The sequence below is a fragment of the Xenopus tropicalis genome, chromosome 8 (assembly GCF_000004195.4).
Source record: "Xenopus tropicalis strain Nigerian chromosome 8, UCB_Xtro_10.0, whole genome shotgun sequence".
NCBI classification, from domain to species: Eukaryota; Metazoa; Chordata; class Amphibia; order Anura; family Pipidae; genus Xenopus; species Xenopus tropicalis.
In genome coordinates, this window is record NC_030684.2 from 27,176 (window position 1) to 54,947 (window position 27,772).

Here is a 27,772-nt window from a genome sequence, read left to right on the forward strand (position 1 = left end):
TACGAAAAAATCGTATTAGTCACGATAATATCGTATTGGCGATCCGAAAGTCACAAAATTTTAGTACCGACCGATTGTAAACAGTGGCAGAACCTTTCCGAATTTTTTGCGCGGGCGTACGAAAAAGTCGCGCAAGAGCGAAAAAAATCGGCGAAAATACATTTGGAGCGTTTGAATGAAAGCTTCAAGCATTTGTGTCTTAATAAATCTCCCCCCTAGTGTGCAACCACCCCCCCAGGGGCAAAAAGGAAGCTGCAAATAAAATTCTGACCAGGCACACAATTTAAAAAAAAAAATGTGCCCATGTAGCCGAAAAGCAATTCAAGGCAACACTGCCTATATACCCCTATGTGTCAATACTAAAGGCATAAAAATACAACTGAATTATTTCTAAAGGTCCCCATACACGGGCCGACTATAGCTGCCGATATCAGTCCCTTGGACCGATTCGGATCGGATTATTTTTTTTTTAAGTCCCTTGCTACCCGATATCGCCCACCCGTAGGTGGGGATATCGGGTGAAGATCCGCTCGCTTGGCGACATCGCCAAGCGAGCGGATCTTATAGTGTATGGGGACCTTAACCCAGCTATAAACACAAATACCCCAACAGCTGCTTGTAGGAACCCCAACACAGAGGCTGGATCATTGGAAACCAAGTACTTTCATAACTGCATTTCCCCCAGATATGTTCCCTCCTGGTTTATCCCCCAAACCCTTCCTTCTCACAGCTCTCCCCACTTTACATCCATCCCTTTCAGCCCCCCAGTATTACCCCATGGCATGTTAAACAGTATGAAATATTCATTAATAAGGTGTATGTTATATATAATTAGGGCCATGTCTGGCTTTTCTTCCGTTCAACATGAAGTTTCTGTTTTATGACCTTCTAAGTTTGCACCCAGGGGAGAGCCACCCTGAGTTTGGGGGTGTTGATTAGGGGAGCGCCACCCTGAGTTTGGGGGTGCTGATTAGGGGAGCGACACCCTAAGTCTGGGGGTGCTGATTAGGGGAGCGCCACCCTAAGTCTGGGGGTGCTGATTAGGGGAGCGCCACCCTAAGTCTGGGGATGCTGATTAGGGGAGCGCCACCCTAAGTTTGGGGGTGCTGATTAGGGGAGCGCCACCCTAAGTTTGGGGGTGCTGATTAGGGGAGCGCCACCCTAAGTTTGGGGGTGCTGATTAGGGGAGCGCCACCCTAAGTCTGGGGATGCTGATTAGGGGAGCGCCACCCTAAGTTTGGGGGTGCTGATTAGGGGAGCGCCACCCTAAGTTTGGGGGTGCTGATTAGGGGAGCACCACCCTGAGTTTGGGGGTGCTGATTAGGGGAGCGCCACCCTAAGTTTGGGGGTGCTGATTAGGGGAGCGCCACCCTAAGTTTGGGGGTGCTGATTAGGGGAGCGCCACCCTAAGTCTGGGGGTGCTGATTATGAGTAGGAGGTACGGTCACTAGTTACCAGGATATTTTACAACCCAGTCTACCCCGATTGTTTCCCTCTTGCTCTGTAACCCCAACACTAAACATCTGGATGCAGCGTTACCCCAACCCACCCACACAGTCTCTCTTAACTCTACTGAACCCCAGATTTAGCGAGGCAGTCTCCCCATTTGGATTCATCGCTTTTCGCAATGTCACTACTCCCAGCAAACACTCTCCCCCCGCCATAGTGAGGTACAGCCGCAACCGGCTCCTTCTCTCAGTATCTCCCCTTAGCTTCATTCCATTTCTTCCCACCGTCACACTGCAGATCGGACGCTCATACAATGACGTACTTCCGGGCGGTACATTATCTTTACGTGCCTTAGCGGATTACGTATGTGCGTAACGAGGGGCGGAGCTCCTATAAATAACAGTGCGCAAGCGCGGTGGGTCTCTTTCTGGTGTTGGCGAGGTGAGTGAAATGGCGGCTCAGGCCAGTCGGCTCTTTGCTGTGTGTCCGGCGCTGCGCTCACACGCTGTTTGTCTTCGCTCTTTCTCCAGGTGCAGCCGCCATCATGGGCCGCCGACCTGCCCGCTGGTGAGTTGCGCTTCCCTGGGGAGCTGGATGGTTACAAAGCGTATGAGGCCTGGGTGTCCCGCCTGTCACGTGTATGGCTTCCCTGTCTCATCGCCCCCTGGCCGGGTCTCCCACCTACCGATCCCCTCCCCTCCTCGCTGTAACTGTCCGTTCCCATTACCGCCCCCAATCCCTCCGGCGTATCTGTCACATTGCGGCAGCCGGTTCTGCCTTCCCAGTGTGTAAGGGGGGCCCGGCACCTACGGCACTGCGTCTCGGTCACTGCACCCCCCTATTTGGTATGTCCTGCCTTAACCAACTAAACCCCCCACCGCCCCGCACACATTTGGTATAACCTGCCTTAACCAGCTAAACCCCCCCACCGCCCCGCACACATTTGGTATAACCTGCCTTAACCAGCTAAATCCCCCCCCCTACTCCCTCACTGGTACGCTCTACATTAACTCTTTCCTGCACTGTTTAGTTACAGATACTGCAAGAACAAGCCGTACCCCAAATCCCGTTTCTGTAGAGGAGTCCCAGGTAAGTGGAATAGGGGGGTTAGGGGGTCAGAGCCCCCGGTAAGTGGGCTTCTCCTGCTCACTAAGGGCAAGTGCAGAGTTGCCAGTAGAGCCCACCATCATGCCCAGTTGTATTGGTGCCAAAGGCCTAGTGATGCTTGGGCATATATATATATATATCTCCTGTCTGTCCCTGTGCCAGCGGTGCTCAAGCTTTAAGGCCCCTGTCACATTCACACTGGGGCCATTTTTATCTGTCATCAACCCCACAGGGCTGCTTCTACTCTACAGTTTCTAGGGGGAAATGCCCATTATTTTACTGGGACTGCTTACTGACACCCATGCCCTGACAATGCTGCTGCTCCTATGGGGAGGGGGAAATTATTATATTAAGTCATGTAAACTTGGGTGATACTTACCTGTAACTTGTTTTTATATCTGGTTGCCAAATATGTCCTATATGTTTAAATATAGACAATTAATGTTCTGGGCACACAAGCTGTACCCCCATACTGTACTGTATAAGGGAAACACTATGGCACCTCCTACCCATATGTATAAATACAAATATACAGAGAAGGAATGTTCTGGGCACACAATAAGCTGTACCCCCATACTGTACTGTCTAAGGGAAACACTATGGCACCCCCTACCCATATGTATAAATACAAATATACAGAGGGAATGTTCTGGGCACACTAAGCTGTACCCCCATACTGTACTGTCTAAGGGAAACACTATGGCACCCCCTACCCATATGTATAAATACAAATATACAGAGAAGGAATGTTCTGGGCACACAATAACCTGTGCCCCGATACTGTACTATCTAAGGAAAACGATATAGAAATTGGGATGGGATTGTTTTGGGACATATTTACACTTATACATATGAGTGGGAGCTGCCATGTTGTATCAGTCCATCAGTGCCTCAGTTGAAGTGAACCGTATGGTTGTCCACTTTTGCTGTGCGCATGACTTTATGTAAGTAGTTTTTTTTTGGGTGTTTCATCTCGTGATGAGGCAATATGGTGCTTAGTGGATCTCTAGTAGCCTGGGGATTGCCACTGGCCCATTTCAGACTCTTGTCTTTTGGGGCAGGTGCTGTGTTACAGCAATTAAAGATCTGCCAAAATCTCTTGTCCTTGCCTTATGTGCCTAACCTAATGCACTGGCCAATGCCTTGGGGTTGCACAGGTGCTTCCTGATTCCCCCACTGTAATGAACTGGGGCAGCTGTTTCAGGGAACCTGTGGCCCGGCAACCCCTAGCCAGCCTTCTGGCTTCCCCTAGTGCTTACGGTGGAGCCTTTCAAGCATCTACCTGTCTTTCACCCATACTGCTATTGAAATGACTTACCCTTGTACAGCTTGGGGACACTACTAGTCAGGGCTAAGGAGCAAACCATTGTAGGAGCCCTAAAATCTTTGATGCAAGTAAGGGGTTAGTGATGCCAATGTGACAGATCATACTCGGTTGCTTTTCAGCTTCCCTAGTTGTGAGGCAAGTACATAGACCAGGCCGAGACACTGCTACATACATATTTAGGTGTCAGAGCTCTATAAAGGCAAAAGGCTCCTTAGTGGGGCAAGTATAGCTGGTGTTCCTTCCTCTTTTGCTAATGAAGCTTTTTTCCTCCAGATCCCAAAATCCGCATCTTTGACTTGGGGCGCAAGAAAGCAAAGGTGGATGAGTTCCCATTGTGTGGTCACATGGTATCTGATGAATATGAACAGCTCTCTTCAGAAGGTATGGTGGGACACTGGCCCATTGACCTAGCAAATGTTTGCTGTAGGTGGTGGGGTACCGGATGCCCAGTGTAGAAGCATTTTTGAAGTTTACGTTACCACACATAATGCAAGATCCCCTGGAGAATTGGCCAAAATGGGGTTTTACAGATAAAAAAAGAATCCCATGTTGCGTTCTTTTTACAGAAAAAAAATTGTTCCCTTTGGTTGCCCAATTAGCAATCCAGAGTTTGGTTTTCTTTCTCCTTTAATATGTGTATTGGACATGCAGTCTGCTCATCCACCATCTTGTGTGATTTATAGGGGATATAATACCCAAACACTAATGTTCTGATATTGGGTAACCTATACAATCTCAGGGCAGGCACCCTGGAACATCTTTCTGTAGAAAGTGCAGGAAAACGTATTTAGAAACTTCATCTCATTAAGGGACAGTCTTAAGGTGGGCGTACCCCATAAGTCGCTCAGATTGCAACAGCAGGGATAGGAGCAGTTGAAGCGAGAACCATATCAACTAGCTGATGTGGTCCTCAATCCAATGGGAAAATTAAGCCTGCCTAACATACAGCTCGCTGATTTTTCTACCAGGTATTGGTCGGGGTGGCACATTGGAGGGCCCCTTAAATGGGCAGATAAGTTTAAAACTTTAAATAGAATTTATTAAGTGGTAACCAGTGTTTAGGGAACAAAGTCCTGTGCCAGCGGGAGCGTGCCTCCTGACCTTGGCTTTATATGTATGGCACTGCACATTGGGATTCTTTGCCCCTTATGTTACACTTCTGTTTACAGCTCTGGAAGCTGCCCGTATCTGTGCCAACAAGTACATGGTGAAGAGCTGCGGCAAGGATGGCTTCCACATCCGGGTTCGCCTGCATCCTTTCCATGTCATCAGAATCAACAAGATGTTATCATGTGCCGGTGCTGACAGGTACTTACTGTTTTTTGGGGCATGAAAGGGTTCAAGTATCTAAACAGTTTTGCTAGTACTCACATTGAACCCTTATTTAGAATTTGAGGTCTTTAGGCCAAAGCAAAGAGCAATGGCAGGTGATTCTGTAATGTAACATTATCTGCAGTCAATTAAGCCGACCATGTTTTGCTTCCATCGGAATGTGGCGTGCAATGGCTGCGCACAGTGACTCCCTTGGTTGTGTATGTGCTTTGCGCTCAGTGCAAAGTGCTCTAAGGGACCTTGGGGACATTCCTGCTTATGGCTCTAATGTCTGTTAGTCTCTATTAGTCTGCTGCGTCTGCTAATCCTTCTGTCCTTTCAGACTTCAGACCGGAATGCGTGGTGCTTTTGGCAAACCCCAGGGCACAGTGGCACGTGTGCACATTGGTCAAGTGATCATGTCTATCCGCACCAAGACCCAAAATAAGGAGCATGTGATTGAAGCTTTACGCCGAGCCAAGTTCAAGTTCCCTGGGCGTCAGAAGGTAAAACTACTTGTGTGGCCTTCGTGGGCAGTACTTGGCACACCTTATTTGCTGGCAGCCCCCCCCCCCCCATATGGTCTAAACTTTAGTTCATGTCTGCTTTTCTTAATGACATGCTTCCCTTTGTAGTCTTGGTCACATGTGAGGTATTCATCCTCCTGCCTATCTCTGAGCTGTTACAGGATTGGAATGTTATTTTAGGGGCTGCCATCTTGATTGCCTCGCCTGAGCTTTTTTTCTACACTTTGATCATATAATGGTGGGGGGAAATTTGGGACAACTGTATAAGCAGTGCCCTGGTCTTCTGTTGTGAGTGTATGGGATAGAGAGTTCTTGCATTCATTTCTTGTTTTCATTCTCAGATTCACATTTCTAAGAAATGGGGTTTTACCAAGTTCAACGCTGACGAGTTTGAGTCTCTGCTTGCGGAGAAGCGGCTGATCCCTGACGGCTGTGGGGTGAAGTACATTCCCAACAGGGGCCCCCTGGACAAATGGAGAGCAATTCATGCTGTTTAGATTCTACTTCTAGCAGAGCCTCTCTCCCAATAAAACCTATTGGATGTTGCTTGTTGTCTTGTGAGTTTATTGGGTTTGGGATAAACTAAGTACAATGGTTGGCAATACATCACTGCAGGGGCATGCTGGCAGTGTATTAGGGTCTGCTTCCGTCCAATTAAAGATTTTGGATGTTACTATTGGTGTATCCGTTTCTTTCCAGTAGTTCCTAGGAACAGGAAAGTGCTGTAACCTACCTCCTACGGGTGCAGTTGGGTACTTCCATTTAGCAGCCTGGTAAGGTTGAGATTGGAACAGGGGCAGACTAAGAGAACCATTAAAGGGGAAATAACTATTTTGCCATGAGCTCTTATGAGGTATGTAAAAGTAAAGCAGCAAGACTGTCTGACCTGTCAGATACAAATAAACATGTAGAATTGTTGCGCACACTCAGACTTGATTCCTCATGTTGATAGGAACACAAGTATATATTGATCAAAAAACTATTGGTCTTTGAGGCTGCAGATTTTTTTTTTTTTTCCTCTCCTATTATCAGTCTCACCACACCATGGTTGCTAAGGTAATGGGTCCTAGCAACCAAATAGCTGCTGAAACTCCATGTTGGAGAGTGGCTGACCAAAAACTAATCCTTTAAAAGAAACTAAATAATGAAGACCAATTACAAGTTTTTTTCAGAATATTAGTCTACATTTTATACCAAAATTTATCTTAAAGGTGGACAACCCCTTTAAATACACTGCTGACTGGGTGGTTTTGAATCCTTTCCTATTTCTATTTTTGATCTTGGGAAACAGCTTGGAGTTATGAGTTCCTATCAGTATATTTTTCACCAAAATCATTTATATTTATCTCAATATTAAAATATTGTTTCTGCTCCTTTTCTACATACGCCAATTGAAAGCTCTTGAGTCCATAAGGTGCAGGTTCCCTACAGTGTAGTACACAAACACTTGCCCATTGTACAGATGCTTTTATTGACCTTGTTGGCCATTGTGGCACATCACACAATAATTAGTTGTGGGGGGGGGGGGGGCACACATGTGGCGCCTAGAGTTCTCTGTTCAGCCTTGGTTCGACTCGAAGATTCACTTCCACTGGGAAATGGTCACTCACCTCCAGGGCCTGGAAAAGATGAATTAAAGGTACAGACCCTGGTGTAATACAATGCAATGAGCAAACACCAAACTGGTCTATCTTGGGACACTCCCACACTCACACACAGAATTCAAGTTGGTAAAAAAAAAACACACTACAACTTTGATGTAATATCCTTAAAACAAGTCAAAACAAGGCTCAGTAGTGTGTGTGGCCCCACATGCCTGTATGACCTCCCTACAATGCCTGGGCATGCTCCTGATGGGGCTCAGTAGTGTGTGGCCTCCACGTGCCTGTATGACCTCCCTACAATGCCTGGGCATGCGCTCACAAATGGCTCAATGCAGGCAGTGGCAAGAAGGTTTGCTGCGTCTGTCAGCTTAGTGTCCAGAGCATGGAGGCGCTACCAGGAGACAGGCCAGTGCATCAGGAGATGTGGAGGAGGGCAACAACCCAGCAGCAGGACCGCTACCTCCACTTTTGTGCAAGGGGGAGCACTGCCAGAGCCCTGCAAAATGACCTCCAGCGGGCCATGCATGTGTCTGCTCAAACGGTCAGAAACCGACTCCATGAGGGTGGTATGAGGGCCCGACATCCACAGGTGGTGGTTGTGCTTACAGCCCAACACCATGGAGGACGTTTGGAATTTGCCAGAGAGCATCAAGATTGGCAAATTCGCCACGGGCGCCCTGTGCTCTTCACAGATGAAAGCAGGTTCACACTGAGCACATGTGACAGAGTCTGGAGATGCCGTGGAGAACGTTCTGCTGCCTGCAACATCCTCCAGCATGACTGGTTTGGCAGTGGGTTAGTAATGGTTTAGGGTGGCATTTCTTTGGGGGGGCCGCACAGCCCTCCATGTGCCCACCAGAGGTAGCCTGACTGCCATTAGGTACCGAGATGAGACCTCAGAGCCCTTGTGAGAGCCATTGTGAGACCATATGCAGGTACGGTTGGCCCTGGGTTCCCCCTAATGCAAGACAATGCTAGAGCTCATGTGGCTGGAGTGTGTCAGCAGCTCCTGCAAGACGAAGGCATTGATGCTATTGACTGGCCCGCCCGTTCCCCAGACCTGAATTCAATTGAGCACATCTGGGACATCATGTCTCGCTCCACCCACCAACGCCACGTTGTACCACAGACTGTCCAGGAGTTGGTGGATGCTTTAGTCCAGGTCTGGGAGGAGATCCCTCAGGAGACCATCCGCCACCTCATCAGGAGCATGCCCAGGCGTTGTAGGGGGGCCATACAGGCACGTGGGGGCCACTTACATTACTGAGCCCCATCAGAAGCATGCCCAGGCTTTGTAGGGAGGCCATACAGGCACGTGGAGGCCACACACTACTGAGCCCCATCAGAATCATGCCCAGGCTTTGTAGGTAGGTCATACAGGCACGTGGAGGCCACACACTACTGAGCCCCATCAGGAGCATGCCCAGGCTTTGTAGGGAGGCCATACAGGCACGTGGGGCCACACACTACTGAGCCCCATCAGAATCATGCCCAGGCTTTGTAAGTAGGTCATACAGGCACTTGGGGCCACACACTACTGAGCCCCATCAGAATCATGCCCAGGCTTTGTAGGTAGGTCATACAGGCACGTGGAGGCCACACACACTACTGAGCCCCATCAGGAGCATGCCCAAGCTTTGTAGGTAGGTCATACAGGCACATGGGGCCACACACACTACTGAGCCCCATCAGGAGCATGCCCAAGCTTTGTAGGTAGGTCATACAGGCATGTTGGGGCCACTTACACTACCGAGCCCCATCAGGAGCATGCCCAGGCTTTGTAGGTAGGTCATACAGGCACGTGGAGGCCACACACTACTGAGCCTCATCAGGAGCATGCCCAGGCTTTGTAGGGAGGTCATAGAGGCACGTGGAGGCCACACACTACTGAGCCCCATCAGGAGCATGCCCTGGCTTTGTAGGGAGGTCATACAGGCACGTGGGGCCACACACACTACTGAGCCTCATCAGGAGCATGCCCAGGCTTTGTAGGTAGGTCATACAGGCACGTGGGGCCACACACTACTGAGCCCCATCAGAATCATGCCCAGGCTTTGTAGGGAGGCCATACAGGCACGTGGGGCCACACACACTACTGAGCCCCATCAGAAGCATGCCCAGGCTTTGTAGGGAGGCCATACAGGCACGTGGAGGCCACACACTACTGAGCCCCATTTTGACTTGTTTTAAGGACATTACATCAAAGTTGGATCAGCCTGTAGTGTTTTTTCCACTTTAATTTTGAGTGTGACTCCAAATCCAGACCTCCATGGGTTAATAAATTTGATAATTTTTGTGTTATTTTGTTGTCAGCACATATGTAAAGAACGAAGTATTTAATAAGAATATTTCATTCATTCAGATCTAGGATGTCTTATTTTTGTATTCCCTTTATTTTTTTGAGCAGTGTATATTGCATTTACAAGTGCGTTTTTGTGAGTTGAAACAACATTTTATTCTATTGTCAATCAATAAGCCAATGCATTTGGTTTTAGTCAAAAAATAACACAAAAACGCCCATGTGTAAAAAACCTAACTGGGCTGGCAACCTTCATTCCTTCCACAACTTTGTAACGACTGCGGCCCATTCATTTACCAGGGCTCTCACTCACAGGAGCTGGAATGTAGACTGTTACACACTCACCAGAGCTCTCACTCACAGGAGCTGGAATATAGACTGTTACACACACTCATCAGAGCTTGCACTCACATCCATGCTCTGTTACTTTCCTACCTCCTCGTCCGACAGCCCAAGTTTCTTTTTGAAGTTGAAGGGCTTGGCAGATCCTGGCACTATGGCTTTCAGAAAGTCCTCGCCATGTACAACAATCCTATTGGGTAGAGAATGAGGCTCAGAGAGGTTCTTTATAAAAGGGTTAGGGTTACAGTTTTTGAAGTAGCCTCACCTGTCATAGGCACAGTGGGTATTTTCACTCACGGTTGTGTCATCCTTGTCTCCAATCAGCCAATGAAAGGTGTTCCTACTTCTTAGCTGGATGTCTTTCCACTCCTCTAGGGTCACATACCCACAGGAGGCATTCAGATCACCAAGAAGCATTATATTCTACAGAACGTGGGCACATCGGGTTATTACTATGAGGGTCACATACCCACAGGAGGCATTCAGATCACCAAGAAGCATAATATTCTACAGAACGTGGGCACATCGGGTTATTACTATGAGGGTCACATACCCACAGGAGGCATTCAGATCACCAAGAAGCATTATATTCTACAGAACGTGGGCACATCAGGTTATTACTATGAGGGTCACATACCCACAGGAGGCATTCAGATCACCAAGAAGCATAATATTCTACAGAACGTGGGCACATCAGGTTATTACTATGAGGGTCACATACCCACAGGAGGCATTCAGATCACAGAGAAGCATTATATTCTACAGAACGTGGGCACATCAGGTTATTACTATGAGGATCACATACCCACAGGAGGCATTCAGATCACAGAGAAGCATGATATTCTACAGAACGTGGGCACATCAGGTTATTACTATGAGGGTCACATACCCACAGGAGGCATTCAGATCACCAAGAAGCATAATATTCTACAGAACGTGGGCACATCGGGTTATTACTATGAGGGTCACATACCCACAGGAGGCATTCAGATCACCAAGAAGCATTATATTTGTAAGGCCCACCAATTATGTAACAATGCAAGAACACCACCTAGACTTCGTTCTTCAGTTATCAGAAGAGATTTAATCTTTTACATCGATGGGGAGACAATGTACAAAGGAATATTGTGCATAAAACCTCCAAGTTGTTTACACTCTATCATGCCTTTTTATACCCTTCAGTGGGGGATTTCCAAAGGCCCCCACTGCCCCCAAATATTGTCCAATCAGAGTCCAATGTTCCCCTGTTATCTGTCCATCATTCGGGAACCTTCTCCTCACGTTTGACCACGCGTGATACTAGAAGTTTCTGGACTTTCCATGACAACATGTGACATCTGGGGCCCATCGATAGCATGGGGTGACGATGTATGATTCAGCATATAGCAATTAATCATTCCTTATCTGTAAACAACTTACATAAGTGTACAAAACAACTTATTTTAAATGTATAAACTTTTACTGTAATTTGTGCTAGTTTTAGGCCTCAAATTTACTAGTAGGCCTGACGCTTAAACACCTAGATTTAAACCTGTCCTCACATATTCTACAGAACGTGGGCACATCAGGTTATTACTATGAGGGTCACATACCCACAGGAGGCATTCAGATCACAGAGAAGCATAATATTCTACAGAACGTGGGCACATCAGGTTATTACTATGAGGGTCACATACCCACAGGAGGCATTCAGATCACAGAGAAGCATTATATTCTACAGAACGTGGGCACATCGGGTTATTACTATGAGGGTCACATACCCACAGGAGGCATTCAGATCACCAAGAAGCATAATATTCTACAGAACATTGGCACATCAGGTTATTACTATGAGGGTCACATACCCACAGGAGGCATTCAGATCACAGAGAAGCATTATATTCTACAGAACGTGGGCACATCAGGTTATTACTATGAGAGTCACATACCCACAGGAGGCATTCAGATAGTAGTTACATAGTTACATAGTTACATAGGATTGAAAAAAGACCAGTGTCCATCAAGTTCAACCCATCCAAGTAAACCCAGCACACTTAACCCACACCTACCAATCTATACACTCACATACATACACTATATATACAACCACTAGTACTAACTGTAGATATTAGTATCACAATAGCCTTGGATATTCTGATTGATCAAGAACTCATCCAGGCCCCTCTTAAAGGCATTAACAGAATCTGCCATTACCACATCACTAGGAAGGGCATTCCATAACCTCACTGCCCTCACCGTGAAAAACCACCTACGCTGCTTCAAATGGAAGCTCCTTTCCTCTAATCTAAAGGGGTGACCTCTGGTGCGCTGATTGTTTTTATGGGAAAAAAGAACATCCCCCAACTGCCTATAATCCCCTCTAATGTACTTGTACAGAGTAATCATGTCCCCTCGCAAGCGCCTCTTTTCCAGAGAGAACAACCCCAACCTCGACAGTCTCACCTCATAGTTTAAATCTTCCATCCACTTAACCAGTTTAGTTGCACGTCTCTGCACTTTCTCCAGCTCATTAATATCCTTCTTAAGGACTGGAGCCCAAAACTGCACTGCATACTCAAGGTGAGGCCTTACCAGGGACCTATAAAGGGGCAAAATTATGTTCTCATCCCTTGAGTCAATGCCCTTTTTTATACAAGATCACAGAGAAGCATTATATTCTACAGAACGTGGGCACATCAGGTTATTACTATGAGGGTCACATACCCACAGGAGGCATTCAGATCACAGAGAAGCATTATATTCTACAGAACGTGGGCACATCAGGTTATTACTATGAGGGTCACATACCCACAGGAGGCATTCAGATCACAGAGAAGCATTATATTCTACAGAACGTGGGCACATCGGGTTATTACTATGAGGGTCACATACCCACAGGAGGCATTCAGATCACAGAGAAGCATTATATTCTACAGAACTTGGGCACATCGGGTTATTACTATGAGGGTCACATACCCACAGGAGGCATTCAGATCACAGAGAAGCATTATATTATACAGAACGTGGGCACATCGGGTAATTGCTATGAGGGTCACATACCCACAGGAGGCATTCAGATCACAGAGAAGCATTATATTATACAGAACGTGGGCACATCGGGTTATTACTATGAGGGTCACATACCCACAGGAGGCATTCAGATCACAGAGAAGCATTATATTATACAGAACGTGGGCACATCGGGTTATTACTATGAGGGTCACATACCCACAGGAGGCATTCAGATCACAGAGAAGCATTATATTCTACAGAACGTGGGCACATCGGGTTATTACTATGAGGGTCACATACCCACAGGAGGCATTCAGATCACAGAGAAGCATTATATTATACAGAACGTGGGCACATCGGGTTATTACTATGAGGGTCACATACCCACAGGAGGCATTCAGATCACAGAGAAGCATTATATTCTACAGAACGTGGGCACATCAGGTTATTACTATGAGGGTCACATACCCACAGGAGGCATTCAGATCACCAAGAAGCATAATATTCTACAGAACATTGGCACATCAGGTTATTACTATGAGGGTCACATACCCACAGGAGGCATTCAGATCACAGAGAAGCATTATATTCTACAGAACGTGGGCACATCAGGTTATTACTATGAGAGTCACATACCCACAGGAGGCATTCAGATCACCAAGAAGCATTATATTCTACAGAACGTGGGCACATCAGGTTATTACTATGAGGGTCACATACCCACAGGAGGCATTCAGATCACAGAGAAGCATTATATTCTACAGAACGTGGGCACATCAGGTTATTACTATGAGGGTCACATACCCACAGGAGGCATTCAGATCACAGAGAAGCATTATATTCTACAGAACGTGGGCACATCGGGTTATTACTATGAGGGTCACATACCCACAGGAGGCATTCAGATCACAGAGAAGCATTATATTCTACAGAACGTGGGCACATCGGGTTATTACTATGAGGGTCACATACCCACAGGAGGCATTCAGATCACAGAGAAGCATTATATTATACAGAACGTGGGCACATCGGGTTATTACTATGAGGGTCACATACCCACAGGAGGCATTCAGATCACAGAGAAGCATGATATTCTACAGAACGTGGGCACATCGGGTTATTACTATGAGGGTCACATACCCACAGGAGGCATTCAGATCACAGAGAAGCATTATATTATACAGAACGTGGGCACATCGGGTTATTACTATGAGGGTCACATACCCACAGGAGGCATTCAGATCACAGAGAAGCATTATATTCTACAGAACGTGGGCACATCAGGTTATTACTATGAGGGTCACATACCCACAGGAGGCATTCAGATCACCAAGAAGCATAATATTCTACAGAACATTGGCACATCAGGTTATTACTATGAGGGTCACATACCCACAGGAGGCATTCAGATCACAGAGAAGCATTATATTCTACAGAACGTGGGCACATCAGGTTATTACTATGAGAGTCACATACCCACAGGAGGCATTCAGATCACCAAGAAGCATTATATTCTACAGAACGTGGGCACATCAGGTTATTACTATGAGGGTCACATACCCACAGGAGGCATTCAGATCACAGAGAAGCATTATATTCTACAGAACGTGGGCACATCAGGTTATTACTATGAGGGTCACATACCCACAGGAGGCATTCAGATCACAGAGAAGCATTATATTCTACAGAACGTGGGCACATCGGGTTATTACTATGAGGGTCACATACCCACAGGAGGCATTCAGATCACCAAGAAGCATAATATTCTACAGAACATTGGCACATCAGGTTATTACTATGAGGGTCACATACCCACAGGAGGCATTCAGATCACCAAGAAGCATTATATTCTACAGAACGTGGGCACATCAGGTTATTACTATGAGAGTCACATACCCACAGGAGGCATTCAGATCACCAAGAAGCATTATATTCTACAGAACGTGGGCACATCAGGTTATTACTATGAGGGTCACATACCCACAGGAGGCATTCAGATAGTAGTTACATAGTTACATAGTTACATAGGATTGAAAAAAGACCAGTGTCCATCAAGTTCAACCCATCCAAGTAAACCCAGCACACTTAACCCACACCTACCAATCTATACACTCACATACATACACTATATATACAACCACTAGTACTAACTGTAGATATTAGTATCACAATAGCCTTGGATATTCTGATTGATCAAGAACTCATCCAGGCCCCTCTTAAAGGCATTAACAGAATCTGCCATTACCACATCACTAGGAAGGGCATTCCATAACCTCACTGCCCTCACCGTGAAAAACCACCTACGCTGCTTCAAATGGAAGCTCCTTTCCTCTAATCTAAAGGGGTGACCTCTGGTGCGCTGATTGTTTTTATGGGAAAAAAGAACATCCCCCAACTGCCTATAATCCCCTCTAATGTACTTGTACAGAGTAATCATGTCCCCTCGCAAGCGCCTCTTTTCCAGAGAGAACAACCCCAACCTCGACAGTCTCACCTCATAGTTTAAATCTTCCATCCCCTTAACCAGTTTAGTTGCACGTCTCTGCACTTTCTCCAGCTCATTAATATCCTTCTTAAGGACTGGAGCCCAAAACTGCACTGCATACTCAAGGTGAGGCCTTACCAGGGACCTATAAAGGGGCAAAATTATGTTCTCATCCCTTGAGTCAATGCCCTTTTTTATACAAGATCACAGAGAAGCATTATATTCTACAGAACGTGGGCACATCAGGTTATTACTATGAGGGTCACATACCCACAGGAGGCATTCAGATCACAGAGAAGCATTATATTCTACAGAACGTGGGCACATCAGGTTATTACTATGAGGGTCACATACCCACAGGAGGCATTCAGATCACAGAGAAGCATTATATTCTACAGAACGTGGGCACATCGGGTTATTACTATGAGGGTCACATACCCACAGGAGGCATTCAGATCACAGAGAAGCATTATATTCTACAGAACGTGGGCACATCGGGTTATTACTATGAGGGTCACATACCCACAGGAGGCATTCAGATCACAGAGAAGCATTATATTATACAGAACGTGGGCACATCGGGTAATTGCTATGAGGGTCACATACCCACAGGAGGCATTCAGATCACAGAGAAGCATTATATTATACAGAACGTGGGCACATCGGGTTATTACTATGAGGGTCACATACCCACAGGAGGCATTCAGATCACAGAGAAGCATTATATTATACAGAACGTGGGCACATCGGGTTATTACTATGAGGGTCACATACCCACAGGAGGCATTCAGATCACAGAGAAGCATTATATTCTACAGAACGTGGGCACATCGGGTTATTACTATGAGGGTCACATACCCACAGGAGGCATTCAGATCACAGAGAAGCATTATATTATACAGAACGTGGGCACATCGGGTTATTACTATGAGGGTCACATACCCACAGGAGGCATTCAGATCACAGAGAAGCATTATATTCTACAGAACGTGGGCACATCGGGTTATTACTATGAGGGTCACATACCCACAGGAGGCATTCAGATCACAGAGAAGCATTATATTCTACAGAACGTGGGCACATCAGGTTATTACTATGAGGGTCACATACCCACAGGAGGCATTCAGATCACCAAGAAGCATAATATTCTACAGAACATTGGCACATCAGGTTATTACTATGAGGGTCACATACCCACAGGAGGCATTCAGATCACAGAGAAGCATTATATTCTACAGAACGTGGGCACATCAGGTTATTACTATGAGAGTCACATACCCACAGGAGGCATTCAGATCACCAAGAAGCATTATATTCTACAGAACGTGGGCACATCAGGTTATTACTATGAGGGTCACATACCCACAGGAGGCATTCAGATCACAGAGAAGCATTATATTCTACAGAACGTGGGCACATCAGGTTATAACTATGAGGGTCACATACCCACAGGAGGCATTCAGATCACAGAGAAGCATTATATTCTACAGAACGTGGGCACATCGGGTTATTACTATGAGGGTCACATACCCACAGGAGGCATTCAGATCACAGAGAAGCATTATATTCTACAGAACGTGGGCACATCGGGTTATTACTATGAGGGTCACATACCCACAGGAGGCATTCAGATCACAGAGAAGCATTATATTATACAGAACATGGGCACATCGGGTTATTGCTATGAGGGTCACATACCCACAGGAGGCATTCAGATCACCAAGAAGCATGATATTCTACAGAACGTGGGCACATCAGGTTATTACTATGAGGGTCACATACCCACAGGAGGCATTCAGATCACAGAGAAGCATTATATTATACAGAACATGGGCACATTGGGTTATTACTATGAGGGTCACATACCCACAGGAGGCATTCAGATCACCAAGAAGCATTATATTCTACAGAACGTGGGCACATCAGGTTATTACTATGAGTCTCAACACACAAGTGCCCCTCTCTCCCATCTCCAACCTTTGTTTGCTGTTACACTTATTTTATTGTTATGAAAAAAAACACTGGATGAGTTGCAAATGTTTCTATTCAATTTGCTTACGAGTCAGATCTAATATTTACATTTCTCGGGTCATTAGGATGAATTTTTCTAACAGTTACCCAAATGCCCAATCCTTAATAATCCATCTGCTGTGACTAACCAACCTATCTCTCCTACACAGGGGTAAGTAATGGGCCTGTAGGCTACCTGGGTGTATAAAACATCTAATTAGCAGAGAAAGGGTTACACAAGTTATAGGGAAAGGGAGGGTACAATTAGCCTGTTATCTACTGGCTTTATCCCTACCTCTGTTTTCCAGCGCTTCTTCACCTCCAGCATTACTTGCAGCAGCTTGTTTATCTCCTTAACTGCCCCCCTGGGGGTCGTATGATGGGACATCAGCACAAAGTCCTTTAGAGCTTTCAGAACAAGAGGTAAACAGCACGTTATACAGGGACTGACAGTGACAGCTACAAATAACTATAAACCCAGTGAGAATGAGGGATGAATGGGTATTGGGGAGTTGTATCAGGAGTCAGAACCAGCAGTGCAGGGAAGGGAAAGGGACAGACACAGTGACAGTTACACATAACTATAAACCCAGTGAGAATGAGGAATGAATGGGTATTGGGGAGTTGTATCAGGAGTCAGAACCAGCAGTGCAGGGAAGGGAAAGGGACAGACACAGTGACAGCTACACATAACTATAAACCCAGTGAGAATGAGGAATGAATGGGTATTGGGGAGTTGTATCAGGAGTCAGAACCAGCAGTGCAGAGAAGGGAAAGGGACAGGCACAGTGACAGTTACACATAACTATAAACTCAGTGAGAATGAGGAATGAATGGGTATTGGGGAGTTGTATCAGGAGTCAGAACCAGCAGTGCAGGGAAGGGAAAGGGACAGACACAGTGACAGTTACACATAACTATAAACCTAGTGAGAATGAGGAATGAATGGGTATTGGGGAGTTGTATCAGGAGTCAGAACCAGCAGTGAAGGGAAGGGAAAGGGACAGACACAGTGACAGTTACACATAACTATAAACCCAGTGAGAATGAGGAATGAATGGATATTGGGGAGTTGTATCAGGAGTCAGAACCAGCAGTGCAGGGAAGGGAAAGGGACAGACACAGTGACAGTTACACATAACTATAAACCCAGTGAGAATGAGGAATGAATGGGTATTGGGGAGTTGTATCAGGAGTCAGAACCAGCAGTGCAGAGAAGGGAAAGGGACAGACATAGTGACAGTTACACATAACTATAAACCCAGTGAGAATGAGGAATGAATGGATATTGGGGAGTTGTATCAGGAGTCAGAACCAGCAGTGCAGGGAAGGGAAAGGGACAGACACAGTGACAGTTACACATAATTATAAACCCAGTGAGAATGAGGAATGAATGGATATTGGGGAGTTGTATCAGAAGTCAGAACCAGCAGTGCAGAGAAGGGAAAGGGACAGACACAGTGACAGTTACACATAACTATAAACCCAGTGAGAATGAGGAATGAATGGATATTGGGGAGTTGTATCAGGAGTCAGAACCAGCAGTGCAGAGAAGGGAAAGGGACAGACACAGTGACAGTTACACATAACTATAAACCCAGTGAGAATGAGGAATGAATGGGTATTGGGGAGTTGTATCAGGAGTCAGAACCAGCAGTGCAGAGAAGGGAAAGGGACAGACACAGTGACAGTTACACATAACTATAAACCCAGTGAGAATGAGGAATGAATGGGTATTGGGGAGTTGTATCAGGAGTCAGAACCAGCAGTGCAGGGAAGGGAAAGGGACAGGCACAGTGACAGTTACACATAACTATAAACCCAGTGAGAATGAGGAATGAATGGGTATTGGGGAGTTGTATCAGGAGTCAGAACCAGCAGTGCAGGGAAGGGAAAGGGACAGGCACAGTGACAGTTACACATAACTATAAACTCAGTGAGAATGAGGAATGAATGGATATTGGGGAGCTGTATCATAGTTAGTTAGTTACATAGTTACATAGTTACATAGGGTTGAAAAGAGACCAGTGTCCATCAAGTTCAACCCATCCAAGTAAACCCAGCACACTTAACCCACACCTACCAATCTATACACTCACATACATACACTATATATACAACCACTAGTACTAACTGTAGATATTAGTATCACAATAGCCTTGGATATTCTGATTGATCAAGAACTCATCCAGGCCCCTCTTAAAGGCATTAACAGAATCTGCCATTACCACATCACTAGGAAGGGCATTCCATAACCTCACTGCCCTCACCGTGAAAAACCACCTACGCTGCTTCAGGAGAGCGCTGAAGCCCCACATCAATGCCAGGGTAGTTTCTGTCATGGGGGGGGTTGCACATTTTGCACTAGGGCTGGATAAGTGCAGAACAATTGAGAAAATCACCCAAATATTATAGAGGAGACTAATTGGAAATGAATTGCCTTAAATACTAAAAGTAAAGTGGAGGGTGGATCCAAAGTACAAAACCTGTTGATCACATCATGCAGGATCCGGTACCCCAGCTCTACACTGGCCAAGGACTAAAAGGAGAATGGGATCCCTGAGATCTACAAGGCTGGATCTATAATGGGGCAGGCACAAGGGTAGCTGGTTGCTTATTTCCCTGCCCTCATCACATACTGCCTGAAGCTCAGCAAGGATATATTAGTAGAATATTTGGGGCCCCTGAATTTGCCCCAAGGTGTCCTTCTTTAAGTAGGGTTGCTGGCTAATAAAAAATATTCTCATTGCCAATGTGCTTAATAGGAAAAGTGAGGACCAAAAGATCATGGAAAGGGTTAGGGTAGGGTTAGGGTAGTGTAGAGTAGGGTATGGTTAGGGTAGGCTTAGGTTAGGGTTAGGGTTGAGGTAAGGGCAGGGTAGGCTTAGGTTAGGGTAGATTAGGGTTAGGGTAGGGTTAGAGTTGGGTTAGGGTTAAGGTATGGCTAGGGTTAAGGTTAGGGTAGGGTTAGGTTAGGGTTGAGGTTAGGGTAGGGTTAAGGTTAGTGTACAGTTAGGTTAGGGTTACGGTTATGGTAGGGTTAGGTTAGGGTTAAGGCTATGGTAGGGTAGATTAGGCTTAGGTAAGGGTTACGGTTAAGGTTATGGTAGGGTTAGGTTAGGGTTAAGGCTATGGTAGGGTTAGGGTAGGGTAGATTAGGCTTAGGTTAGGGTTATGGTTAAGGTTATGGTAGGGTTAGGGTTAAGGTTATGGTAGGGTTAAGGTTATGGTAGAGTTAGGTTATGGTTAAGGTAGGGTTAGGGTTAAAGTTAGGGTAGGATTATGGTAGGGTTAGGGTAGGGGTTAGGGTAGGTTTAGGTTAGGGTAGTGTAGGGTAGGGTTAGAGAAGGTTTTGTTTAGGGTAGGGTTAGGGATAGGGTAGGTGTACGGTAGTGTTAGGGTTGAGGTAAGGGTAGGGTTAGGGTAGGGTTAGGGTAAAGTTAAGTTAGGGTAGGGTTAGGGTTAAGGTTAGGGTAGGGTAAGGTTAGGGCTAGGGTAAAGGTAGGGTTAGGGTTGAGGTTAGGGTAGAGTTATGGTAGGGTTAGGGTAGGGTTAGGGTTACAGTTAGGTTAGGGTAGAGTTAGGGTAGGGTTATGGTTAGGGTAGGGTTAGGTTAGGGTTAGGGTTAAGTTGGGGTTAGGGTTAATGTAGGGTTAGGTTACGTTAGGTTAGGGTTATGGTAGGGTTAAGTTGGGGTTAGGGTAGGGTTAGGGTTACAGTTAGGTTAGGTTAGGGTAGAGTTAGGGTAGGGGTTAGGGTTAGGGTTAGGTTGGGGTGTTTCCTGTAGAATCTAGTGCAAATGCAATTGCCCTCTATAGCATTTTGCCTCATTTCCACAACAAAGAGAAAAATGATTAATACAGTTTAGAAACCTGTTTTGGGTGAATGGAAATGAACAATGAATGGCTCCCTCGCAAAGGCTTCTGGGTGATCTGGTTGCTCGTCAGCGTAATGGTACCAGTTTATAACCTTCACCATATCAGACCTGTTGTGTAACAAAAGCGCACGTTAGATCAGTGGCGGAACTACTGGGGTAGCGGAGGTACGATTGCACCCAGGCCCCGCCAGTTATAGTTACGTTACTGTATTAGATGGCAGCTGTATATAGGACAGGGGAACAAGGGGAGTCTTTTATCAACATCAGCTACCTAGTCATGTGACCTGGCACAGCAGCACATATTGAATTACAGAAGAAACAAACAAAAGGAGGATTTTATTAATTAGTAACCAGAAGCCCTTTCTTACATACGATCTCTCCTAAAGGGAACATGGATTATTCCAGCAGGTGAGTGTGGGCAGGAAGGCCACTTACCTGTAGATAAAGACTATCTGCTCTTTGTAGCTGTTTTTGCCCAGCCTTTTGCTCTCTAGGTAGCTATACTGATGGCTATTGTCGTATCTGTGGGTGATAAAGGGCAGAAGGGACACAGATATAAATACAGGCATTATATGAAACAGTCATAAATAGAAATCTTGCCCAACAGAGGTTCCCATGCCCTTACTGCCATTAATTCCAGGGCCTGAGAGCCTCCTCCTGAGTGTGGGTAAGTAAGGGAGATCTGCCCCCAAGTCAGATGGGTAGAGGCTGCTGAGGGCTCATGTGCCCATGGGGCATGACTTCCCACAGTACCTGTAAGTGAGCGCAGGGAATGGGGCACAAATGGAGAATCAGGAGGCAAATAGCAGATTGCCCCACTAGCAGCCTGTAGTCCTTTGTACAATCCCTGGGGACACTCACCCACCCAATCCTCCATGCACAGCTTACACTCTAATGCCAAGGGGCACCTATCTGCAAGGCAAAGTGCTATTACTTGTTGAGTTCCTTCATCAGAGCTGGGACGGCTTCTCCTTTGGAATCCCGCACCTCCTGAATGACGCAGATGTCACACCGGGACAGGATCTGTTCCAAACGACACACAGGAGACCATGACTGAACAGGACTGACCGTAATACACGACCCTTACCACTTCCACGTGGCATGGCTGGACTCACCTTTGCCAGGGTGCCCATCACCTTCTTGTTTGAAGCTTTTGCCTCCCCAAAACTTTTGATGTTAAAAGTGCAGATTTTGAAGGTCGCCGCAGTGAGATGTAAATACAGAAGTGCAACAAAGACGCTGGTCGGCTTCATTTTTTGGCTGGAGCTTGCACTCTATTATCTGGGGAGAGCTAGGAAACAGGACCTGCAGTGTCAGACCCATTTGTTATGTTTATTCATCACAACCTATTGATATCCAAGGTTACTGTATGTTGCGCTTGGTTCCAAACAAATGGTCTGGCTGGGGTCTCAGTGATTCCCCATCTATATTGCGCTCTGCTGCCCAGAAACAGGACATAAAGTCTCATAATGACAAACAACATGGCAGCTCCGTTCAGCTAAGGGTGGCAAATATGTAACTTCAAGCTTTGCTACCACCATGATGGGACTCAGTACTGGTGCAGAATTAAATTCAGAGATAAGGTTAAGTTTGCCTTTGGGTTAACCCTAATGTTGCATGATAAACAGGAATACACCCAAGTCAGGTTTGGTGGAACTTAGCTGCTCACAAAGTTACCTCTGAACACTGTTACACCAACAACACTTTGGTTCTGATCCAACTAGTCATGCAACCTCTTTATGTGTCTTCCCCAGAGATACTCAGCCCTTGGGTCTCACAAGGTGAGAGACACAGTGGGGGGAGAGAGCCCTTTTTGGGAGTAAACGTGGTGGGGAAAGTGGTGGAAAACCCTTTCTCCATATTTACAAACAGAAATCCGCCTACATTCCAACTCAACCACCACTTTTCCGTTTTTGGTGAAAGACACTTTTGTGAATTTGTCTTTTAAACGACATTTATACCATATTGTAATTACATTTTTCCCCGCCATTTTCAAAATGGAGTAAAGCTCAGTGTAACTGTCAGATCAGTTTCTTTGTTTCACCCAGTCTCCATTTCCCACCTCTGGTAGGAGTCCCATTGGGGGGTCAGTAACATATTAATGGGGATAAGCAGCCTATTGTTTGGCGACAAGTCTCTGTCTCACCCTAAAACAATAGTTGCAAAAGCCTCATTGACATTTTATAAACAAGTAAAGCAGTGATTAAACACAAAGTTTCATTGATATATTATATAAAAAACATTTTTGCCTTGTTATGCTACTTTTAGCTTAATAAATGAGGCAATATTAACATTGTGAGTGAATATATTGGATACATTTTTATTTAAAGGAAAAGTAAAGCCTTCCAGACAAATGTTTAGTTTTAGCAGCAGTGCCCCCTCTTTAATCCCCTCACTGACACTTACCCCAATGTATCTGTGCCCCCATAGCAGGGGCAGAACTACAGAGCTGCCCGACAGCATTGCCCCCCAACCTTTAGCTGTGCCCCTTCTGTTCCCAGCCGCCATCTTGGGGATCAGCACCTACACTCTGGCACCCAAACTGGGATATTGGGGTACAGGGTTGGTCTGGCCCCAACAGGGCACTGGTTTAAAACTCTGTGGGCCCTAGTCCTGTTGGGCCCCTTTTAACTGGGCACGTTGGTGGGGGGGGCGGATTGCTGTTGGCCAGAAATCAGTAGGGAGGGGCTAGAGAAGTAGTGGGGGGGCAGAGTAGTGCAGGGGGGGCCTAGTCCTGTTGGGCCCCTATCGCTGGGCATGTTGGTGGGGGGGGCGGATTGCTGTTGGCCAGAAATCAGTAGGGATGGGCTAGAGAAGTAGTGGCGGGGGCAGAGTAGTGCAGGGGGGGGCTAGTCCTGTTGGGCCCCTATCACTGGGCATGTTGGTGGGGGGGGGGCGGATTGCTGTTGGCCAGAAATCAGTAGGGAGGGGCTAGAGAAGTAGTGGGGGGGCAGAGTAGTGCAGGGGGGGCCCTAGTCCTGTTGGGCCCCTATCACTGGGCATGTTGGTGGGGGGGCCGGATTGCTGTTGGCCAGTAATTAGTAGGGAGGGGCTAGAGAAGTATTGCGGGGGCAGAGTAGTGCAGGGGGTGGGCCCTTGATTCACTTTCTCCCATAAGAAGGTATTTACACCCTAAAATTGTGTTACAGAAGGGGAATTACACAGAAATATACAGTAGAAAGCCCAGCTTGGCCTGAATGATGTATAGTTTCCCTGGGAAAGTAAAATTACCCCCTAGGAAATGCCCCAAAGTGAAATGACAAATGAAATGCAAAGTCTGGCGTGTTAACCCCTTATTCTGAGGCGCATGTAGCTGGGGGGCGGGGTTTGACAGATTTACTAACAGCTAAAGGCAAATTCATAAAAAATTGTTGGAAAAATTACAAAATCTGAAAACTGTCTGTTTAAAAGACAAATTCACAAAAGTGGGGATAGAGGTTTGTGAATATGGTGGACAATCCGACAAATCTACCTCCACTTTTATTTAATCTCAATATCAGCACTTTTGTGAATCCCCCCAGTAAGTCACTGTATCTCAGGGTTCACTCTCACTATACCCCCCCCAGTAAGTCCAGTTACACTGCCCCCCAGTAAGTCCAGTTACGCTGCCCCCCAGTAAGTCCAGTTACACTGCCCCCCAGTAAGTCCAGTTATGCTGCCCCCCAGTAAGTCCAGTTACGCTGCCCCCCCAGTAAGTCCAGTTACACTGCCCCCCAGTAAGTCCAGTTACACTGCCCCAAGTAAGTCCAGTTACGCTGCCCTCCAGTAAGTCCAGTTACACTGCCCCCCAGTAAGTCCTGTTACGCTGCCCCCCAGTAAGTCCAGTTACGCTGCCCCCCAGTAAGTCCAGTTACGCTGCCCCCCAGTAAGTCCAGTTACACTGCCCCCCAGTAAGTCCAGTTACGCTGCCCCCCAGTAAGTCCAGTTACGCTGCCCCCCAGTAAGTCCAGTTACACTGCCTATCAGTGCCCAATAGCCATTCCATGAATTACCCTAGTTGTTGTACATTAGGGAGCCAAACACTAACAACCTGCTGGTTGCTACATGTTGCACATAGCAACAGAGTGGAGATACTAAATAAACACCCACAAGGCAAAACACAGAACGGATCACACGGTAATGGATCTGGTACCTGATAAGTCACCATTCAGGTGTAAGCCTTGCTGCCAGCAGCCACAGACAGGTATAACCCAGGCAATGAGAAGGGCAAGAATGAATTCAGCAGCTCTCTGTGCCCCCAACTAAGGGACCGGGTATCGGCTGCTGTGTCAGTGCTGAGTCTGCATGGAATTGGCTCTAGAACAGCTCTGTTTGTACAATGGGAACCAGCGGGTCACACAGAACCACAGGGCTCACCATTCAGCTCTATTACAGCATCTATACTTATTATACTGTGTCTTTCACTGCAAAGAGTTGTATTTATGTTATACACCCCTGTACCGACCCCCCATCTCCCACACTTGTGTTATACACCCCTGTACTGACCCCCCATCTCCCACACTTGTGTTATACACCCCTGTACAGACCCCCACCCCCACAGTTCTGTTATACACCCCTGTACCGACCCCCCATCTCCCACACTTGTGTTATACACCCCTGTACCGACCCCCACACTTGTGTTATACACCCCTGTACCGACCCCCATCTCCCACACTTGTGTTATACACCCCTGTACCGACCCCCATCCCCCACTCTTGTGTTATACACCCCTGTACCGACCCCGATCTCCAACACTTGTGTTATACACCCCTGTACCGACCCCCCATCCCCACACTTGTGTTATACACCCCTGTACCGACCCTCACCCCCACACTTGTGTTATACACCCCTGTACCGACCCCCATCCCCTACTCTTGTGTTATACACCCCTGTACCGACCCCCACCCCCACACTTGTGTTATACACCCCTGTACCAACCCCCCATCCCCACACTTGTGTTATACACCCCTGTACCGTCCCCCATCCCCTACTCTTCTGTTATACACCCCTGTACCGACCCCTATCCCCTACTCTTGTGTTATGCACCCCTGAACCGACCCCCCACACTTGTGTTATACATCCCCGTACCGACCCCAACCCCCACACTTGTGTTATACACCCCTGTACCGACCCCCATCTCCCACACTTGTGTTATACACCCCTGTACCGACCCCCATCCCCTACTCTTGTGTTATACACCCCTGTACCGACCCCCACCCCCACACTTGTGTTATACACCCCTGTACCGACCCCCCACCCCCTACTCTTGTGTTATACACTCCTGTACCGACCCCCATCCCCACACTTGTGTTATACACCCTGTACCGACCCCTATCCCCCACACTTGTGTTATACACCCCTGTACCGACCCCCCATCCCCCACACTTGTGTTATACACCCCTGTACTAACCCCCCATCTCCCACACTTGTGTTATACACCCCTGTACCGACCCCCATCCCCACACTTGTGTTATACACCCCTGTACCGACCCCCACACTTGTGTTATACACCCCTGTACCGACCCCCACACTTGTGTTATAGACCCCTGTACCAACCGCCATCCCCTTCTCTTGTGTTATACACCCCTGTACCGACCCCCTCCCCCACATTTGTGTTATACACCCCTGTACCGACCCCCATCCCGTACTCTTGTGTTATACACCCCTGTACTGACCCCCACCCCCACACTTGTGTTATACACCCCCCTACCGACCCCCACCCCCACACTTGTGTTATACACCCCTGTACCGACCCCCATCTCACACACTTGTGTTATGCACCCCTGTACCGAGCCCCCATCTCCCACACTTGTGTTATACACCCCTGTACCGACCCCTATCCCCCACACTTGTGTTATACACCCCTGTACCGACCCCCCCATCTCCCACACTTGTGTTATACACCCCTGTACCGACCCCTATCCCCCACACTTGTGTTATACACCCCTGTACTGACCCCCCATCCCCCACACTTATGTTATACACCCCTACACTGACCCCCCATCTCCCACACTTGTGTTATACACCCCTGTACCGACCCCCCATCCCCACACTTGTGTTATACACCCCTTTACCGACCCCTATCCCCTACTCTTGTGTTATACACCCCTGTACCAACCCCCCATCCCCTACTCTTGTGTTATACACCCCTGTACCGACCCCTATCCCCCACACTTGTGTTATACACCCCTGTACCGACCCCCCATCTCCCACACTTGTGTTATACACCCCTGTACCGACCCCCATCCCCACACTTGTGTTATACACCCCTTTTCCGACCCCTATCCCCTACTCTTGTGTTATACACCCCTGTACCAACCCCCCATCCCCTACTCTTGTGTTATACACCCCTGTACCGACCCCTATCCCCCACACTTGTGTTATACACCCCTGTACCGACCCCCCATCCCCACACTTGTGTTATACACCCCTGTACCGACCCCCATCCCCCACACTTGTGTTAT

The 27,772-nt window shown here is 47.0% G+C and overlaps 2 protein-coding genes and 1 non-coding gene across 4 annotated transcripts; 2 read left to right on the plus strand and 1 right to left on the minus strand.

The window, feature by feature from the left end:
- Positions 1-1,859: 1,859 nt before the first annotated feature.
- On the plus strand, positions 1,860-6,267 carry rpl10 (ribosomal protein L10). Of its 2 annotated transcripts, XM_012954243.2 has the most exons (7): positions 1,860-1,890; positions 1,980-2,016; positions 2,480-2,538; positions 4,157-4,264; positions 5,053-5,191; positions 5,538-5,700; positions 6,063-6,267. In XM_012954243.2, the coding sequence occupies exons 2-7, from the start codon at positions 1,994-1,996 to the stop codon at positions 6,216-6,218; spliced, it is 648 nt and encodes a 215-aa protein (XP_012809697.1). In that variant the 5' UTR covers positions 1,860-1,890; positions 1,980-1,993; the 3' UTR covers positions 6,219-6,267. The 2 variants fall into 2 exon arrangements, with proteins under 2 accessions (XP_012809697.1, NP_001004965.1); NM_001004965.2 differs by lacking the exon at positions 1,860-1,890 and having other exon boundaries at positions 1,978-2,016.
- Positions 5,334-5,467, plus strand: LOC116407405. The gene has a single exon (XR_004220311.1). It is a non-coding gene; the product is annotated as a small nucleolar RNA SNORA70 (small nucleolar RNA).
- A 906-nt stretch (positions 6,268-7,173) lies between the features above and the next one.
- dnase1l1 (deoxyribonuclease I-like 1) lies at positions 7,174-25,796 on the minus strand. Its single transcript, XM_031890804.1, has 9 exons — positions 25,462-25,796; positions 22,445-22,620; positions 22,264-22,352; positions 21,765-21,851; positions 21,325-21,437; positions 17,748-17,860; positions 10,232-10,389; positions 10,060-10,156; positions 7,174-7,340 (listed from the first exon to the last, which is right to left on the minus strand). The coding sequence occupies exons 2-9, from the start codon at positions 22,580-22,582 to the stop codon at positions 7,266-7,268; spliced, it is 870 nt and encodes a 289-aa protein (XP_031746664.1). The 5' UTR covers positions 22,583-22,620; positions 25,462-25,796; the 3' UTR covers positions 7,174-7,265.
- Between the last annotated feature and the right edge of the window lie 1,976 nt (positions 25,797-27,772).